The sequence below is a fragment of the Podarcis melisellensis genome (genome assembly GCF_964234715.1).
Source record: "Podarcis melisellensis genome assembly, chromosome: 9".
NCBI classification, from domain to species: domain Eukaryota; kingdom Metazoa; phylum Chordata; class Lepidosauria; order Squamata; family Lacertidae; genus Podarcis; species Podarcis melisellensis.
The window spans coordinates 50,254,237-50,274,109 of NC_138541.1; the positions used below are offsets into that span (position 1 = coordinate 50,254,237).

General features: G+C 40.8%; 1 protein-coding gene across 2 annotated transcripts in view; it reads right to left on the reverse strand.

Annotated features, from left to right (window-relative positions):
* The window catches only part of ACSL1 (acyl-CoA synthetase long chain family member 1), a 43,927-nt gene that overhangs the window by 9,580 nt on the left and 14,474 nt on the right, over positions 1-19,873 (reverse strand). Inside the window, exons 3-14 of one of the 2 annotated variants that reach the window (XM_081926358.1) lie at positions 14,778-14,892; positions 14,346-14,410; positions 13,245-13,346; positions 10,771-10,870; positions 10,102-10,280; positions 7,151-7,183; positions 6,978-7,029; positions 6,453-6,526; positions 4,802-4,879; positions 1,055-1,189; positions 693-827; positions 30-125 (exon numbers count right to left, since the gene is read on the reverse strand). In XM_081926358.1, the coding sequence (XP_081782484.1) occupies positions 30-125; positions 693-827; positions 1,055-1,189; positions 4,802-4,879; positions 6,453-6,526; positions 6,978-7,029; positions 7,151-7,183; positions 10,102-10,280; positions 10,771-10,870; positions 13,245-13,346; positions 14,346-14,410; positions 14,778-14,892 (1,164 nt within the window). Of the gene's footprint in view, positions 1-29; positions 126-692; positions 828-1,054; positions 1,190-4,801; positions 4,880-4,931; positions 5,010-6,452; positions 6,527-6,977; positions 7,030-7,150; positions 7,184-10,101; positions 10,281-10,770; positions 10,871-13,244; positions 13,347-14,345; positions 14,411-14,777; positions 14,893-19,873 lie in introns of both variants that reach the window. The other variant, XM_081926357.1, reaches the window with a different exon arrangement.

Consider the following 19,873-nt stretch of genomic DNA (forward strand, 5'->3'; position numbering starts at 1 on the left):
TTTACAGTTCAGTCACAGTCCAAACTCACCTGACAACCAAGAGCTGCTCGTAGGAAGGTCAGTACATTGGCAGAAACAGGAGCTGCTCCTGTTATCATTAGCCTGACTTTTCCTCCCAGATTTGCCTGAAAAGGGAGGGGGGAAGTGTCCACAATTATTTTCATTCCAATAGTAGCATCCAGGAAAAAGCTATGGTGAGTGGCATTTGGATATACATCTCAATGTGACTCAAATGTGCAAATCCCATTGATGGTTTCTATGTACATGTGAGTTAAGTGAATAAAGAGATTATTCCTTAGAACGCTATTCACTGTACCACTGGCTGCCTTGTTAATTCACCATTTGGAATTGTTCCATGACACAGCAATGAAGATCAGTGGCCATTCTAAAACCAAGCATGTACAGTAGAAGGCAATTTTCATTTATTTAATTCATTTATTGAAAGTATATCCTGCTCTTCCTTCCAAAGGAGCTGAGGGCAGGATGACTGCATGATAAATTAATGTGTAAGTGGGCCCCACTTGGCAATTCTATGCCAGGAAAAGAGGAAGGTACTTTATTGGGATTGTTTGAAGCCATCCTCTTGAAAGTGGATGTTTCTGCCATGCAGGGTATACTTGTAACCCAATTGCTTCTGCCCCCTCCAGTGAGCACAACTATTTTCATTTTTAAAAATGCAGGGGTATAGTTACCTGTATTTTACGGAAAATCATTTTATCCCACAGGCTGTTATTTCTAATTATGCCACTTCTAAGTTCCGCTTCTTTCCTCTTGGAAGCAAAATCCAATATCCACCGCTTAAATGAAGTATTTGCTTGGCCAAAGATCTGAGAAGAGAGACCATTTTTTATTGTGTTTGCAGCAAAAAATTGCACGGGTCATTTACTGGCTTATTGATACAGGTTCACCGAGCAAATCCTAGAGGCAACTTTGCTTGCAATGTCTGTGCTGATGGCTACAGGCAGGTTCACCAAGCTGCAAAGTGTGCTCTTCTGAACTTGTAAGGGGAGTGAGAAGGAAAGCACGGACTGGATTTGATTGCTCGTGGACTTACTTTATCAAACATTCTGTTCAGCAGTCTTGGCACAACTGGAAACACTGTAGGCTGCAAAGTTTTTAAGTCATCCATAAGTAGCCTGATGTCTCCCTGGAAAAATCCTATCCGAGCTCCATGACAGAGAATCACGCACTGTTGAAAGACACCATATAGATTATTAAAACCAAACCCACCTGGCTGCCCAAGTTAAAAATTAGGGACATTCTGCATATTTTCTAAGTGTAGTTTAAATCATTCTTTACACTCTTTTGGCATATCACAAGTTTAACTGCTTAGCCATAGCTAGACTCTGACCAAGTATCTTTACCAAGAAAAACAGTGTTGTCTAAGAAACTTATTTCTATCATTTTTGCCTCACACACCCAACTAAAACAAATGTTATGGTCCTCAATATGTTCTGCACCCCAATGCCAACGAGCATGCAAATGTTTGACTAGTCTGGTTCATACTGTGTTTCCTGCCTCACAATCTAGCACCAAGATTGGTAAATCTCATCCTTAACTCAGTCAGCAAGTTTGCTGAATTTCTTGCTGGGTAAATGCTATAGAAATTACACATCTTGCTTGGCGATTTAGCCTGGAGACATATGGCTAAAGAGATCAGCAGGCACACCAACGTTTTTTCACTGGTCTACAAGAGAGCTGTATGTTTCAACTTTTGGAATGGCATTCAGAAAGCTTTAGAGACAGAGGATGAGACAATCTCACTTAAAATACACAGAACAGTGCGGTGCTTCTCAAACTCCCCCCCCCCCGACCCACCAGTGGGTTGTGGCTGGATCCAAGGTGGCTTGCAACAGGAGCACTACCACCATGCAAATATATGGTCAAAGGTTAAGAGGTGGGTCTCCAAGTGCATGTTTGGGTTAAAAGTGGGTCCTGGGTTCTCTAACACTTGGGAACTCTGAGTAGAGACAAGAAGTTACAGTCATACCTCGGGTTAAATATGCTTCAGGTTGAGCATTTCCAGGTTACGCTCCGTGGTGACCCGGAAGTAATGGAACGCATTACGTCCGGGTTTCGCCACTCACGCATGCGCAGATGCTCCAAATGGCGTCAGCACATGCACGGAAGCGGCGAAACACGACCCGCAGATGGGCAGTTGTGTGTTACGTTCTATTCAGGATGTGAACAGGGCTCTGGAACGGATCCCGTTCGCATCCAGAGCTACCACTGTACTTTGGCTAACCCCAAAGTCCTGGCTTGCCTTTTCTGTATTGGATATAAAGAGGAACAAATTAGCTAGCTAGCTACAAAGGCTGAAGACACACTAGTGTGCTATGCTACACTTACCAGAACTGAGAGAAAGGAGAGGAGCAAAATGAGATCAAGCCCCGATTATTAGTGTTTTGAACTAAATGCTTACCTAGGAAAGTGTGTTCTATTTACAATGCCTTTCTGCCAGTCAGAACATTCTTCCACTGGCTCTTAAAAGTAAATCATTTCATGCTTAACAAAAAAACAGGTTTGGCATCAGGAAACAAGCAGCAAATGTTCAGCCACCATTTCTGGTGCCAATCTTTCAGTCTGCTTCAAAATATTACACACTTAGCACAAACTTTTTATAAAGTATTTATGCTTTTAGTGAAACTTGTGTCTATATGTGCCCATGCAGCTTGCACTAGGGGTTTGAGTATGTGTATGGCTATCTACATTAGAGCAAGGAGGAAACCAGAAAACTATCAAAACCTCTACTTTGGAGCTTATTTGAATGGCTCAGCACATTCTTTACACACCGGCTGGAATCAGCACAATCAACTGTAAAAAGAATGGTGTACGGCTGGGGCGGGGGAAGAGTGCTATGGCACTGAAAGACTCTACTAGAAGGGTCAACATAGGCAAGAGGTTCATTCGGGGGGGGGGCTCCGCTAGGGGTACCTTGGAAGATGGCCGACAATACCATCTCTCCAGCTCACATGAGGTACAGTGGTGCCCCGCAAGACGAATGCCTCGCAAAACGGAAAACGCGCAAGACGAAAGGGTTTTTCGGTTTTTGCGTTGCTTTGCTAGACAAATTTCCCAATGGGCTTGCTTCGCAAGACGAAACGTCTTGCGAGTTCTTGCTAGTTTTTTCCTTTTTCTTAAAGCCGCTAAGCTGCTAAGCTGTTAATAGCCGCTAAGCCGCTAAGAGCCGCTAATAGCCGTGCTTCGCAAGAAGAAAAAACCGCAAGACGAAGAGACTCGTGAAACGGATTAATTTCGTCTTGCGAGGCACCATTGTAATTAAGTGCTGAGATGGGAGTAAATCAGCCTCCCGTATTTCTTCCTGGTGGAAGGGAAGATGCAGCCTCAGCTGCGGTTGCCCATAAATCACCCCTGAGTTCGAAAGAAGGAGGGGGTGAGGGCACTGGATGGAAAGCCCTCGAGTGAGCTCGGATCTCCCGGACGCTGTCTCCGAGAGCGACCCAAGTTGCATTTCTTAAGATGAAAAATTGGATATAAGAATTATTGCACATGCTTCGAGCGAAGAAAAGGGTCCATTAGCTGCTAATTAAGCCTGCCACTGAGAAGTTAAGAGTGATGGATTGGACTGGAAACGGAACGGAACGGAAAGGGGGGGATAAAACTTTTTCTTTTTTTATTACAATACTGTCTAACAACCCCCCTCCTAGAAGAACCCTCAATACAACCTATAGCAAGTGAGATGGGAAAATAAACTGTGTGGAAATAAAAATATCAACTAAAGCCTTTGTTTTTTGAAATATCTGGAAAGAAAATAAAAGGCTCTCCTGTGATGCAGTTTTTAATTGGGATCCGCCGTTATGAGACAGGCTATGCTGCAGAGATTGACAGCCATAGGGGGAGGTGAGCCATTACTTTGTTATCATGTCTGCATTCTAAGATCGACTTAGCAAGTCTTCCCTGGAAAGGCTAATTTATGGTGCAAGTTGTCTGGGAAAATTAATGAGCAAACGTCTAGATTCTATTTCATTGGAACTGAGAAAGATAGCGTTTGCCACCCGAGGAGGACTTTTGGATGGATTCAGCATAAATAACAGCTTGTGAGGATTTATTGCAAACGAAAGACTTACCAGCTTTAAAAAAAGGGAGAGCCATAAAAAGTTCACACAGAAGCATAATATTGCTTACTTTAACTCGCCTGTGGAAACAACTCAGAGGCTATTAAGAAGAAAAAGGATAACAAGAAGATTGAAAGATGGGACTGGTGAACACTAAAAGCAGCAGAAATATGAGATAATTGGACCCTACTGAACTCGAAGCATGGGAACCCCCAACAAAAAAATTTAATTTGGCAAAATATTTGGACTTTATTATATGTATTGTTATAATTTTGAATAATTAATGTGATATGATTGGATTGTTAAAATGGGAAACTTAATAAAATTATTATATATATAAAGGAGTTGATTCAGAAAGTGTAGTTTTTATATGCACAGGACAATTAGTGAACAAGATTATTCAAGCTAAAACTGAAGCAGAAACATGCCTGCTACAGACATCTATTTTTAATGGCATCCAACTTTGGTTTGTTAGAAGGACCTTGGCTATCTAGAAAACTTTATTAGCAACTTGTGTCATACTATTGCTATTTTTTTAGCTATTTGTGCTGTACTATTAAGACTAGAAGTGCAGCAGAAATCTTGATCAGATCGGGAAAGGGAAGCAAATTTACATTAATTTTCAGAGTTCAAACATTTTTAAAAGTCGTATTTGGTCTACAGAGGCTTACTTACTTGTTGACAGGCTGACAAAAAATTGGTTCCCCACAAAGCAAGAGTCTTACCTGCATAATTCTTTCAAATGCATGTGCAAGAGGCAAATAGGAAATGTGTGTGTCTCTGGCACTCATTATATAGCCACTCTGAAAAAAGAGGACACTACTTAATTGTTACATAGAAAATACAGGTTCCTACCTCCACAACTCTCTCAAACATGTGGGCCAGAGGCAAGAAGGATATTAAAATATCTTCTGTAGAAGGAAAAACTGCTTTCTGTCAGTGGAATCACCAATAGAAGGAAAGAAAGAGAAAAACGTAAGAGTTAAATTTGTTTAGTGCAAGAACAGATACCCGAACACATATTTATCCCAAAGTCCATCTTTTTAATGGTTAACCTTGAATTTTTAAAAAGAGTTGAAACAAAGTTTGGTCTTTTGATTACAGTATTTTTAAAAAGTTGCTGATGTTGAGAAGTTCCAAGTCACCAACTTATTCCCGCCTGTTATTCCATGTCAGTTAAAACAGAACCAGTACACCTGTCCACCAAAGCAAATGGAAAGAATGCAAGCTACAAATTAAAAACCCAAGTTAGCTGATCAAGTTAATCTGGAGACTATTACCACATTGCCCTATCAGCTGCAAAGTGTGGTTTGAAAGTTGTGTCAATCATTTCCAGTGTGGCTTTCACAGCTAACAAGGTTCTCGCGTCTAAACCTGGGTTATTGATAACAAACATATTAGAAAAGTTTTTTCTTGCCTCAAGGTCACAAGAAAAACTGGATAAGTGAGAAGTTCTATCATATGAAAAGTTAGATAGGAACATCAGATATAAAGAGCTGAGTGCCTCATCCAATCATCCCTCGATTGGATCCTCCTTCTTAAACCGACTGATCTACTTGTTATTTTTTAAAAAAATCCAGATACCTTTTGATAATGTGCTTTATGAGAATGCTCTTCGAATCAGGCAAGTAGGGAAGCAATAATACACTTGGCTATAGAGTTAACACTAGGTTACGTTAGCTAGAATTAAAATATGTGGGAAAAACTGGTGGAACATTCGTTATAGAGATAAGCTTCATGTCAGATAGCATCTGGCCCAAATACCATCTCAACCATCAAATGTCAGTGGCCTTAGGAAAGCCACTCAGAGCACTATTCATGTGGGAGCACCGGCCCACCTTATATTATTGCAGTAATTCTTACAACACCGTGCTGAGCACTACAGCACTTAGTGCCATAAGGCAATCTGAAGTATTAAGAAATTTAGCAGACACACCCATGTTCTGGTTCCCCTTACAATTAATTTCAGTGAACCTTCAAGACAGGGTGCATTCTAAACCCAACTATAATTAAGATTAATTCACAAAGCAGCCTTTCTCATCTACTACCCCTCCAGGTGTTGTTTGACTACAACTCCCATAATACCTGCCAACCAGCCATGCAAGTAGGAATCGAAAACATCTGGAAAGTGCCAGGCTGGGGGAGACTGCCACAGTGTCCAAGTATTAAATAATCATTGGTCAGCTTTGTGTTGCTGTTGTTTTAAAAAAGAATGCTAACACAGTTTTAATTGTGCAATGCAGTTGTCTATCTCCAACAATTTGGTTATAACATGTTTCAGGAGCTCAAGGGATAGTACATTGTGGAAGGTTTAGCTGCTTCCATTCCAAGTGAGGTACACTCTAAGCTTTTAAAAACTCAACCATCACACTTTACCTCTGTAGCTTTCACAAATGCCGACATATTGCTCACTATATTTTGGTGAGTAATCATTGCTCCCTTGGGGTTTCCTAGAGGAAAAAAGGTGTTAATATATGTAATAGTGAATACATCCGGTTTCTAACTAAGCTGCTGAAAATGCTTGTATACATATGCAAGAGCTTAAGAATGACAGGTTGTACAATGAATACACATAATCCATTTTACTTCCTTAAATGTCCTACCAAATGTGAAGAGAAATTTAAGACATGGGCAAGGCTGGATAATTTCCCCTACCTCCAAAACCTTTGTGTTTCTCAGCAGCCTAGACCTCCAAAACCTTTGTCTTTCTCAGCAGCCCAGACATACAAGTCTCTGTGCCCCATCAAAAACTAGGACTCATAGCAGTTTAGTAAAGAATCTGCTTTTATAGCATTAAAACAGTTTTCTATCTTAGACTGCAATCCAAGTATCTCAAAATTCTAATCTCACTTCCCCAACTGACGAATGTTGTCTCCCCATTACCATACTTCTAAGGTGTACCTGTAGTTCCACTGGTGAAACAGATTATGGCTAGATCTTCTGGCTTTGGAAGCTAAGAAGAAGAGTAAGAGATTAGACTAGCAGTTTGTCTTTAACAACTGATCACACACACAGTTTGAAAGGTTAAAAAAATGTAAGCTAGAGTTTTATATTAGAATCTGCATGATACTTACTACAGCTTTGTGTTTGTGGACTCTTCCCAGTGCCTTTAAGGAAGACAGGAAGGAGAGAGAGAAAGAGATGGCAAGTTAGGAAGCTAATGATGGTTGGGATTTCCATAGCTCTTACTTTAAGCTCTCTCAGGAGCAGCAGCGAAAACTACTTTTCATTCATAGGTTTCTAACCAAGGCTCAACTATTTGGAAGGGAAAGCACAACTATTCACCTAGCACTTAAAACAATGACAGCTTTCCTCATTTATAGGCTATACACTTGGACAGGTTTTAAACTCAATTAAGTTTCGGAAAGCTGGCAAGGCTTATGCTGTGTACTCATCAAATGCCCGCAGGTTCTGACCTTTCCCCTCCCTCGGTGAACTAGAATTGGAGCACCTCCAGTGGGAGCACAGTAAATAATGTTTGATTGCGTGCAGTTGATTCAGGACAGATCTGAACTGGCACAACATACAACTAGTAGAAAATTCCACCTTGGTATATGCATGAGGTAACTTAGAAACACTGCTTGTTGTGGTTTTCAAATTTGTCACTTAAAACTAAATAAATAAAGGAAAGCTCCTTCCCTGAATGAAGAAAGGCTCATGATGGTAATCAAGCATTTGGAAATCCACACCCTAAACTTCACCTCAGGGCACAAGCCAGAAATTATTAAGCTGGTTTAATAGTAAGTTTAACAGTGCTGTCTCTGGCCTCTTTAGCTTTCTGAATGTTGCCATTGGGCTGGGGAGCAGAAACGAAAGAGATGCATGTGGTATGGCTACGATGAGTGAATTTCTATCAGTAATGAAACAAATAAACCTGGTGATAGTCTGGAGGCAAGATCTAGGACTCAGCTATACAGCTGCAAATAAAACGTTTTAAGTGTGTTTTAAGTGCAATACACAATGTGACACTAGATGGTGATCGTTATGGAATTCAGTGTATTTTAAAAAATGCTTTTAAAAAAGCATTTTCAGAACTGTTTTTCTATGTGTGTAGATTCCACCCTAGTCTGAACAGGTTCCCGTGAAGAATAAACAAGCAGATTCAAAACAAAGCCATCTTTTCCCCAGGAAAACGCTTCAGTGATACTACTTTAGCAGCGTTGAACTCCAAATTATTTATTTAACAAAATCTATAGACAATTTAATAACAACAGCTGCAATAACAACAATAACAAACACTAAGCCAGCTAAATATTTTATCCATAGAAAACTACAGATCAACAGAAATTGAAAACAAGTATGCCTAATGCAATTATGTATTTGAAAAGGCATAAAGAAATAAAAGTTTTGAGAAGGCACTTAAAACAATACAGTAGACACCTTGCCTGATGTTACCAGGCAGGACGTTTTGCAGCATGGGTACTGCCACAGTAAAAGGCGGACTTCCTCATAAATGTGAAATGAACATTATATGGCTTCTGCAAAAATGCAAGTTCCACATATCAAAGTGATCAAGTGGGGACATATGGGGCAAGTTGACCCTTTGAATAATCTCATTCCAGGCTATTGAGGGTTTTATTTACTAACACCTTGAATTTGCACATATCTTTGAGCACAGGTGTAATATATTGACAATATTTCATTCTTGTCAGCAGCTGTGCTGCAACGTTCTGCATTAACTGAAGTTTCTGGATCAACTACAAGGGAAGCCCCACATGGAGTTTGCTGCAGTAATCCAGTCTTGAAGTTACCAATGCCTAGTTTAATGGTAGCCAAGGTATCCCAGTCCAGAACAACTGTGGCCAAGGCCCCTAGTGACAAAGCTGGATTCAGAAGCATCCCAAGACTGTGTATCTGTTCCTTCAGAGGGAGTTCAACCCAGTCTTTGGACATGTTGTTGGCAAATTCAGGAATTCTTCTGCAAGTGCAAGCACTTTTTAAACACTTTGGTAACCAAAACATGTGTAACTGTCTATTGGCAATAGGATTCTGAATAGGTAGGGCAAAGTTCAGGCAGAAATGGACATCCCTGAGCCTCAAAACAAAATAATATTGCAGATGCTTCAGTAGAAAACCAGCCACCTAAAGAAGGATTTTGCCCTTGTAAAACAAGAACTCAGGTACATTAAGGAAGTGGAATGTTGGGAGTTTCAGGACACACAAAAGAAAGTACTTCACACAGCAAATAGCTAAAACTCTGGAGTTTGCCTGCATAGGAGGCCATGATGTCCCAACCTGGATGGCTTTACATAAATTCATGGTGGATAAGGCCATCAGTGGTTGCTAGCCATGATGGCTACGTTCTACCACTACTGTCAGAGCCGTATACTTTTGAATACCAGTTCCTGGGGATCACAGGTGGGGCAAGTGCTGTTGTGCTCAAATTCTGCTTGCAGGTTTCCCACAGGCATTTGTGTGGCTATTGTGAGAACAGAAAAGCTGGTCTATATGGGCCTTTGGGCTGATTCAGTGACGTTTGTCTTGTGATAAAGAGTCTCAATTGACTTGCCTAATCCTAACTGGGAGCACATAGGCATCAGCGCTAGACCCTCGGAAGCTGGATCTTTTTTCATGCCATCCAATTAAATGTTCAGGCTCCTCAAAAGTCAGACTTGAAAGCTTACTGGAGAACTACATTACAGAAGCACAAAGTACATTTGGAGTATGGATTTGCGCCCAAGACCTCTGATCTTTGTTGCAGTGACACTTTATAAATCAGGACTACAGGTTCTCGTTAACATTTTTCAAGTGTGATTCTCCCCCCCCGAATTGACACAACCTTTGAACCAGTTATACTAGGTTGTGTATCTTTAATCTTAGCAAATGTTTAGTGCCATGTTGTGAAATACTAATTTGTAAACTGGCCAGGAGATCCAAGCTTTTACACAACACAAGTCCAACCTTTATCCTTTACCCTGTTGGTCAAAGATCAGCATTTTGTAACTTGCTAAACTTTGCTTCTTTCTTCCCTTGATTTTGATGTATCATCAAAACTTGTGGCTGTCCCATAAACTACTTTGCTCACCTCAAATTCTTTCATGCTGATTACATCCACTCCACATTTCTTTCCACGAGTGGCAAGATCACTCTCAAAGGGATCCATAATCACAATTGTCTTGAGGACAGATATTTCTCCTTTCTCAATGTTATCCAGCAGAAGCTTCGCCTTTTCAGGCTTATCACAAAAAACCAATGCTAAGTCAGCTAAAATTGGGAAGAAAGGGGGCAAAGTTATTAAAATTTGAATAATTAGAATCAGCTTACCCTCACCCTGTCTAGTCTACTTCTGCACAAAAGACTATGTCACCAAGGTTGGGAGTAAATTGCATATTGTACACTTAAGTTTGGCGCTTTCATTTTGCTGCAGGGATCTCATTGTATGTAGGCCATTCCAAGAACGCTCTTCAGGCTGCTCCTTCTCCAAAGCCATTATACCCCAAAACAGACTGTCGGAATTGATGGATTCACTTCCTATAGTCAGCAAGTCCCTGTGTCTACTCAGCTATTAAAGGCTACTTCATCTTACCTACTGCTATTCTGTTGCTGTAGCAGCTTTCAAAAACAATTCTGCAAAGAACTCTACAGCTGCAAAGTTAGTTGCATTCTGTGATGTTTAGGTTATGGTGGGTAGACTTTTTAATAGTGATTGTATTACAGACAAGTGTATTCATTTGTTGAGGAATGCAGAATATACCTTTATTTACAATGTAAGTAATAGCTTCAGTTCCAAGGGTGTCGTAGAGGGGTACAGCCACCATAGAGTAAGAGTAGCATCCTTGTTCAATGATAACCCACTGCAAGAGAAGCAGAGTTAATGTAGTGCTTATTTGCCAAGCACAGATGCTACAGCCAGCTGGCCTGGTTTAGGTATTTTCACACTAGCATTCAAACAGTGACTCAAGTATGCCAGTGTCAGCCTTGTTTGTTTGCAAAGCAAGCTGCTGCCATCAACTGAAGTATGCAGCAGTAAGGAGAAAAGTCAATGCTTTTGCAATTCCAGTTTCCTTTATGAATACTGTCATGGAAGCTAAGATGCCATTCACGCAGCTATTTCCAGCTTGTGATCGGTGCTGTTGAGCCAGCCCATGCATGCGAGTGTTTGGCACAGATTTGTTGTTGTGATAAGTTACAAGCCAGCTTTTGCTGATGCAGTTTGTTGCATTCTGCATGTGCATAGTAACCAGTTCAGTCACAAGCGGAGAGTCTGAACAGGCACCAAGATAAGGAAGAACTATTACCCCCTGACACACACAAACAGTCCTGGAACAGTCTGTTAATATATCATTGGAGTTGGACGTACATATTCGTGTTGAAATAGTTTGTAAGTCTGGAGTACTGAAAAAAGGAACATTACAGTGGAACCTTGGGTTGCGGACATAATCTGTGACGGAGGCATGTCCGCAACCCACCGCATTCGTAACCTGCAGCGCTGCATCTGCACACGCGTGTGACGTGATTTAGCGCTTCTGTGCATGCGCGAGTGGTGAAACCCAGAAGTAACCCTTTCCGGTACTTCTGGGTTTCCCGTGGTCCGCAACCTGAAAACATGTAACCCGAAGCGTTTGTAACCCAAGGTACCACTGTACTTCTGCATCTTGTTTCTCAGGGTTACTTCACATTGCCCCTGTGGGAGGAACTGGACATAGTAAACATAGGTCTGCTGCTGAAAATGATATAAAGAGTTTCCCTCTCCTCTTCTTTGTAACACAGTACTGGAAAAGTGTGGTGAGATCACATCATACATTTGGCAGCTGCAAGGGCATGGAGTGGTTAAAGTAGGGCTATTGCTCCACAACAGTCGTATCTACTTCTATCTTGTGTACAGGTGTTGCTATCAAACCCAGTTCCCTGCCACATGAATTTGTTCAATACAAGCATTTACAAGAACACATTACAGTTTCTTATGAATGTAAAAAGCAATCACTTGTAGAAAGAGTACAGTATTGTAATGCAATGTGCATCAGGAAGTGCCATAGGAGGGCACTTCCATCATTATATGTTGCCGTGAACCTAAAGGATAAAGCTGATTTAAGCAAGTAATACTATAATAAGCAAGCTAATGGATGGTTAAAGCTAAGCCATTAGCTAATGCTTTCTTAACCAAAGTCCCAGATATTTTCCACACCTATTTCTCTATAATGTGCTGTATTGTATTACTGGATCAATCAGTTCAATGGAACACCTTCCCTAAAGAGTAGCACATTAGATTAAGAGATAATGTTGGAAAAAACAAATGCCAACAAAAACAATGCAGGAAACAAACTCCCTGAACTAGTAATGAACTGGAAGAAATGTTCGGTATCTTAGCTACCACAGTAGTTATGACTCAGTTTTGTGGTCTGTTAGTATCAAGTCTTAGAGGCTTGCATTGTCTGCAGTTCACAATTCAAATTTCCATAAAGGGTGCATATGAAGGAACAGTCTCCCTCTGAAAAACATCTCAGTTATAAAGCTATGTACGTACTAAGGATTGCTGAAAGTTAGCTAATGAGCAATTAGTTCCACCCTGGTATGAGCTTGGTTGCATAGTAGGGCTTGGTATGAATTCTTACACATTGTGCAAGTTTATAGGTGCACTGCATTACAACACTCTTTGCACAAGTTTTTTGTTTTCTTTTACACACACATCAGAAACGTCAATGCATTCTTAACAACAGAATTTGTAAGTGCATATCCAGGTGTGTAAGAGTTGATATTGCAATTTAGGACTCGGCAATATCTAGTTTTCAACATCATGATATATCAGCAGCTAAATATCAGTATATGCTATCTATCACAGTGTCTGAAAAGTATCTTGTCTGCTTCTTCCTCCCCACCTTAGGGGAGGAAGAAGCAGCCGAGACATATCACCCAGTTCCATACTGCTCTGGTGTCTGAAAGGAAGAACAGTATGGGGGCTTGATCAGCTGAGGGGTGGGCAGCTTCCTTGCAAGGAGAGACCAAACCCTTGATTCTGGCTTCCAGGTGAATTGGTTTCCTAGTGAGCAAGATGTGATTTTTACGGATGATGGCAACCTCCCAATCATTCACTCTGTACTGGTGCTGCACTGTGTACAGGATTGGGTGAAATTAGGACCATGGAAGCTCATCTTCCCAGGGACGCAAAGCTATACAACTGGACTACCTTATTCCACAAGAGTTATCAGCCTAATGATGGCCTTTGATTACCTCAGGTCTGTTCTGTGAAAAGATTCCTATGAACTGATCAGGAGATGGTTTGAAGCCTCTGTTCAGAAGTGCTGAGCCAACGCATTCTGCTCTTTCTGCAACCTGGGGGGAAACATAGGTCTGTGTAAAGGTGCATCACTTACCAATTCTGTGAAAGCATGTAGGAGTTTACTGTTCAATTTTCCATTTTATCCTGCTCAGCCTCTTCAGTAACCTTAGCCACTTTACACATTTGGCACAGGTACTGGCCAATGCTTAAGGTAGGCTATATACCATTAATGAGTAGGATGGAAGCCTGTTTTTTAAAAGCCAGGTATCTACTCTAAAAAATTATGCCGAGGCAGAGCTAAGAATAATTCCACAACTGCCCTGGCCATTAAATTCACAAACCACATAGAAGAATCAGATTTTAAATGAGCTGAGACATACTCGATTTGAATATGTAGGTGGGAATGCTGTTAAGTCTGTTTAGCTAAGAATACAAAAGCTTAGAATATGAAATATTATAGGGATCACACACAGGATCAATATTTCCAACACATAATATCTCTCTCACATTATATATTAGCCAAATTACAATGAAACATGATGGCTTAGATTCTAAAATAAGCTGACTTGAGAAAGTTAATTGAATAAAGTCCCCCCCCAAAAAACCCCCAAACCAATCAGATGTCTGCTATCGCCCAAAGTTTCCACCCATTCTGGGTAATTTCCCCATTGTGCACAGGGTCTGGAGCCTCTGACCATTCCAGACAGGCTTTTCAGGGATTTAAAGAGAAAGGAAGGGACAGGAAATATAAGGAAGTTCACAAAAGGAAAAACTGATTAGAATTCAAGTTTTGAAAGATACTTTAAAGTCTGTTGAACTATAGATTAGGCAAGTGTGCAACACATAAAGCCTGGATACTAGTGAAACTTAAAAACAGTTTTGTATTAAATATAAACATAAAGAACATAGGCCACTTAAGTATGCACCCAATAATTGTGGCTGTTGAACTTCCCTCATCCCAACATTTCTGAACGGAAATAACTTGATTGCTGTAAGCATCAAAAGAACCAAACACCAACCTCATCAACATACACAAAGTTGTGTCCACTTACCTCCTTGTAAGAGATCCATTCATATGGTTGATTTGGTTTCCTTACACCTAAACAAGGGCCATTGTCTACAGTGATAAAAGTTTAAAAGGTTTAAGAATTTTAGCAACTAAAAAGGAAAAGGAAAAAATACAAGGGAGATTCTAGTTCATTTCACCACCAGATGGTTCAATCTAGCCCCCCCCCCAAAAAAAACGATTCTAAAGTTAAAAATTCATGTGCAAGGCTTCATTACTCACAATGTCAATATTGCAACCATCATGATACACAGTTCTCACTTTAAACTTCAATCATCAGGTTCTGAAAGTTTAGCTGATTACTATTTGCTATTCCAGCAGACAATATTTTACTGCACTATGAAAGCAGTCAGCTACTGTTTCTTTCAGGTGACTAGAGCACTGTTCCAGTTTGCTTTCCCAAAGTATGAATACTCACTTGACACATGCATTCCTCTTTGGAAGACATCATAAACTGTCTTCACATCATCATAGTAGTATGACATTGTCTCATCACTATCAAGTAGTGATGATCTTCGGGCATGGTCTTCACCCTGTATATAAAAGAAGGTTTAATTACACATTTCTTTTTCCAAAGCATCCTGTGTGACACTTCTTTTTGATGTCAGACAGTAACAGCCAAGTGACTAGGTTGTTGCAACAGTTGATTGAATTAGGAAGCATGTCAACGAAAGAAGCAAAACTCTGGCTAAAATGTGTGACAGATATAAATTCAGTTCCTATCTCATTTCATTTCTGCTACAATACTAGGGCATCCCATATACCGTAGTTAAATCTAAGTTCAGCTGTATTTGGTTGATACAGACACAAAAACAAAAATTAGTGCTGATAACGTAGTCCAGTTGCAGTTTGCAGAAAGGTAGTTCATTCTAGAATTAGTCATCCTATGCTTATAAATTTGTTTGAATAGAATAAAATCTTGAACTTAAAAAGGGGTTGCCTGCCTTTTTGCAGTCATGGGCACATCTGCAAACTATTGTGGGCAACACACACATACACCACAACCTATTCCATTGCTAAACAAAATGCTTCTTTCAAGCCTAACATCAAAGGGGATGGGGGACCCGGTGGGAACATGTGTGTTTGTGGACATCACATTGGCAACTCCTGCTCTACACACTATGAGGTCAATGAGTCACTGCAAAAGGTTAGTTTCTCATTTCCACTTAAACTAGACCAAAGTTGAGAAAAGTCTAACATTATGCTGCAATAACTGTATCATCTTTTGCAATTGCCTTGTTCAAAGGCAGTGGTAGCCAATGTAATGCCCTCTAGATGATGCTGAACTACAATTCCTATCATCCCTGACTACTGGCCATGCTTGCTAGGGCTGATGGGAATTGTAGTTCAGCAACATCTAGAGGACCAAAAGTTTCTCACACCTGCTTTACAACCACCGACAAAAGCTGTCTCAGAAACCAGATTTCTCTTTAGTACATTATTGAAGTATAAGAATTGCACCTGTGCCCTAAACATTTGTACAGCGTGTATTTTAACCCCTTTCCACTGTAATACACACTGCTCACCTTGCAAAGAAGGTAATTGTCTGGAAGCACCTTTTTGGTGTGTTTACAAACAGCTCACTCGGGAAAAGAATTTTTCATTGTAAAACTGGTTCAGCTGGTTTCAAACTAGTTCTCACACAGAGTTTCTTATTCAAGAACAGACATCTATATAAAATACTACTTGAGTTTTACATGAAAGTTTCATTGAAAGAATTAGTCAGCTGATCAAGTTTTCAAAGTGACATTTTATGAACTAGAAGCTCCTCGTCATCATTACAGAGTACTATACTCTTCAGTGAAGGCCTGCTTTGTAAGTGGATGTCTTGTGATCATGATCACTCACTATCCCAGCAACCAAAAAACCCCAAGATGATAAATGCCTCAAATAAGAAATGCTTTATTTGCATCATTCCTATCTAACAGATCAACACTAAGTGATGGCAAAGTGCTCTCTACTCAATGAGAAGCTTACAGGCTTTCTTCCTACGTTCTCATTTACCTTGCTGCTTAGGGCCATTTCACACATTATTGTGAGAAGTGAAGTTACAGGAAACCAGGCAGAGGGCCTTCTCGGCAGTGGCACCCTCCCTGTGTAACGCCCTCCTATCAGATGTCAAGGAGATAAATAACTACACAACTTTTAGAAGACATCTGAAGGCAGTCCTGTATCAGGAAGCTTTTAATGTCTGACATCATATTGTGATTTTATATATATTGGAAGCTGCCCAGAGTGGCTGGGGCAACACAGCCAGATGGGCGGGGTATAAATAATAAAACGACGATGAAGATGAAGCAGCAATAGCAAACCTGAATTTGTCCCAAGGTGGTAGAAGTGGTTGTGGTTCCTTGAAAGAGCACTATCTGTATCATACACATGTGCTGTATCCATAATTTTAGGGTGTAACTGTAAACAGTACCATAAAAAAATGCCTCAGGTCTGCATGGCTTTTTATCTTAAAATATAAGCAGGATAATCAAAGTTAACCACATCCCATTGTTCTTTAGACAGAAGCTTGCATCCATACAAGCTAGCTGGAGAATAACTGCCCTACAGACTCTGGTTTATGGCATGAAGGAGTGCTGATAAAGAAAAACTCTCTAGCAAGTGAATACGTGGCATTTAAACTTCCTAAGTCCAGTACTTCATACAGAAATCCTCGCTGCCACCTTTTAAAGGTGTATCGGTAATATTTCCTGTAGGAGAAATGGGGGTGAGGTGAAGCTCAGAAAGGATGAGCTTTTATAAGACTGCCAAGCGTAGTAACATAGGAAGCTGCCTTATACAGTGTACACAAGGCTATTTACTCAACATCCAGTGTGCTCCCACTGCTGGGTTTGTGAAGCAGTGTACACACGTTATATACACACCTGTCCTGAAGTTCCTTGCGTTTTCATGTTGTTTTCCCCAAACCAATTTCAATCCAATTTGCAAACGTATGAGGACAACCACTCCCCCTCTCCGCCCACTGGTGTGGGCAGGCAGCACGTGACTTGGAAACCCATCCAACTGTACAGATGTGTGCAATCATGTGCAGATGTGATTTTAAAGGCAATGGGAGGTGGGGGGTGGGGGAGCTTGCTGCGTTTTAATGCATACACAACGTAAGTAAGACCCTTGTTCCATTAGTTCAGTACTGTCTACACTTACAGGAAGTGGCTTGCCAGAACTTCAGACAAAGGATCTTATTTGGAGATGCCGGCGATTGAGCCTGAGACCTTCTACACTCAAAGGAGATGTTCTACCACTGAGCTATATAACCTTCCCCTAAACTTCATAGCAAGAGGAAAAATCTAAACTAATTCCCAACTCAGACTCTTGAGAGACCACTGCAATTCTCATTGTGCACATGGAATTTTGCATGCTGCTTTACAGCATAATATTCCAGTGCCTAGTTTACTGGCAGTGGAAGGAGGGAGGGGAACTACAGCAGGCAAAGGCAGGCCAAGTTTGCCTATGCCTGAACTACAGCAACTGGCCTGCTGTCAGCCAGCGGCTTCACTGAAAGAGGTTGGGAGAAGAATGGCAGAAGTGCCGGTGGTTCTCAAGACTCTTTTGTTGCAGGCACACTTCTCTGGAGTGAAAGGATCCTTGGATGGATGCCTGAGGAAGCTATTGTGTTGTCAGCTGTGAGCAAGCTCTTGTTGATTTAAGGAGAGCACACAATCTGAGCCAGCAGGGCCCAGATTGCCAGCCACCCACTAACCATCAGAAACTTGGTATTTTGCAACAGCTATTTGCCAACTACTAGTTTATTAGGTTATGGAAAGAGTGTCAGCATTACCAGCCGCTCTTTTGAAAGAATGCCATGAGGTGGCTCTGTTAAAATCAGCACCCCAGTTGCAAAAACCATGACAAGGATGCTGGGAAAAGGAGGCCCAAAGGGACTTCAAACTAGGATTTATGGGAACATTACAGCACAGAAGGGCAGGCTGTCTTAACAGCAGCAGTTGTGAAAAAGAGTTATTTTAGAAGATGTGGTTTTGTTCTCTCTCCTCCATTAGGCTATGTCATGGTTTAAAGTAACAGAATTCTGTGTTGCATTTCAGACATTTCCCCCCCAAAACCCCACAGACACCAACTGGTTGCTATAACAAATATTGGTTTGCAGCTCGGAGGACCTTGAAATAAAGGAAGGAAGGAAGGAAGGAAGGAAGGAAGGAAGGAAGGAAGGAAGGAAGGAAGGAAGGAAGGAAGGAATATCTATGGATATAAGCTAAAGCCTTTAACCCTGCTGCACACATGTCTTTCATATAGAGTAACATTCTGCAAGCAGATCCCTGTCTCTTCCAGCCCAATTGGGGAGAAGGCAATTGGTGGGCAGAAGTGGAAGCTTCTGCTGGAAGCACTGGCTGGTGCTTGAATTGTAAGCAGTGAGAAGGGGAGAAGCAGTTCAGGAGGTGGTTGAGGAGTATGGCTGCACTTTGGAGAGTATGAGGCAGTCCCTAAGGTCCATACGCTTCTCCAGACTTTGGAGCAGAGGATTGTCTCTGACCCTGGACCACTGAGAACGCTGCCTCTGAAATTCAGTGTGGCATTAGATCCTCTGGAGCAGGGTTATGGTATGCACAAGCCAAAATTCACAAGCTCCTGGAGAAAATGGTGAAGCTATTTCTGTTTGGCCATATGTGTGCACTAGCATAAAAAAAAATATCAATTTATTTGCAGTTCCAAGAATTTTCCAGAAAGAATTGGTAGTTACTCCATGGAAGCAAACACAAATATGCTTCTTGTTTGGCTAGTAGAGTCAAACATTTACATCTGATCACGGTGTAAGGTCAGTACAAGTTGGGCAAGTGAGTGATCCTGATGGGATATAAGGTAATCCTTCCGGCCTGTGATGACTGGTCACCCTGGACCCATTAAGGAAGTGTCATCTAGTAGGAGCAAGAGTTGCAAAAACCAATAACAGCCAGATTTTCTCTAGGTTTTTCCTTTTGTTTTACATAAACATTGTCTGATAGAAGCTTATTACTTCATTTGATACTATTAGTGATGGCTTTAGTGTGCATGCCTTAAATACAGGATTTCCATCAGATGTGAGCCTTTCTTTTTTAATGACACTAATAGGAAAAGAACAGAACCTGTTAAAATTCATAATTATTAGAAGTGCAAGACCTACATCCTCATTTATTCCTTGCCATCTACTGGAGTACTTATTCAGATATACTTAACCTAAACTTGAAGGAATTATTGTTGAAGTTTATGAGCTTCAGCATAAATAGGACTAGAATCAGAAGCAAGCATATACCCACACCTCAATTCTCAGTTATTTGCCCTGCACTCAGAAATAGTGGTCTTCTCAAGCACAGTGACTTCCAGACCTATCAATTGATAAAGAAAATGAGCAGAAGTCCCGATCAGAGTTTAATTTCAAGGTACAAAGTGTACTCAAAATCCATAAACCAGATGTACTCTTCCATACACATCAAATTGGTTTTGCAGCAAGTGCAATGAAATAGCAACAGATGATAATGGATTTTCATTTGCAAGAATTATTCCCAAGCACTC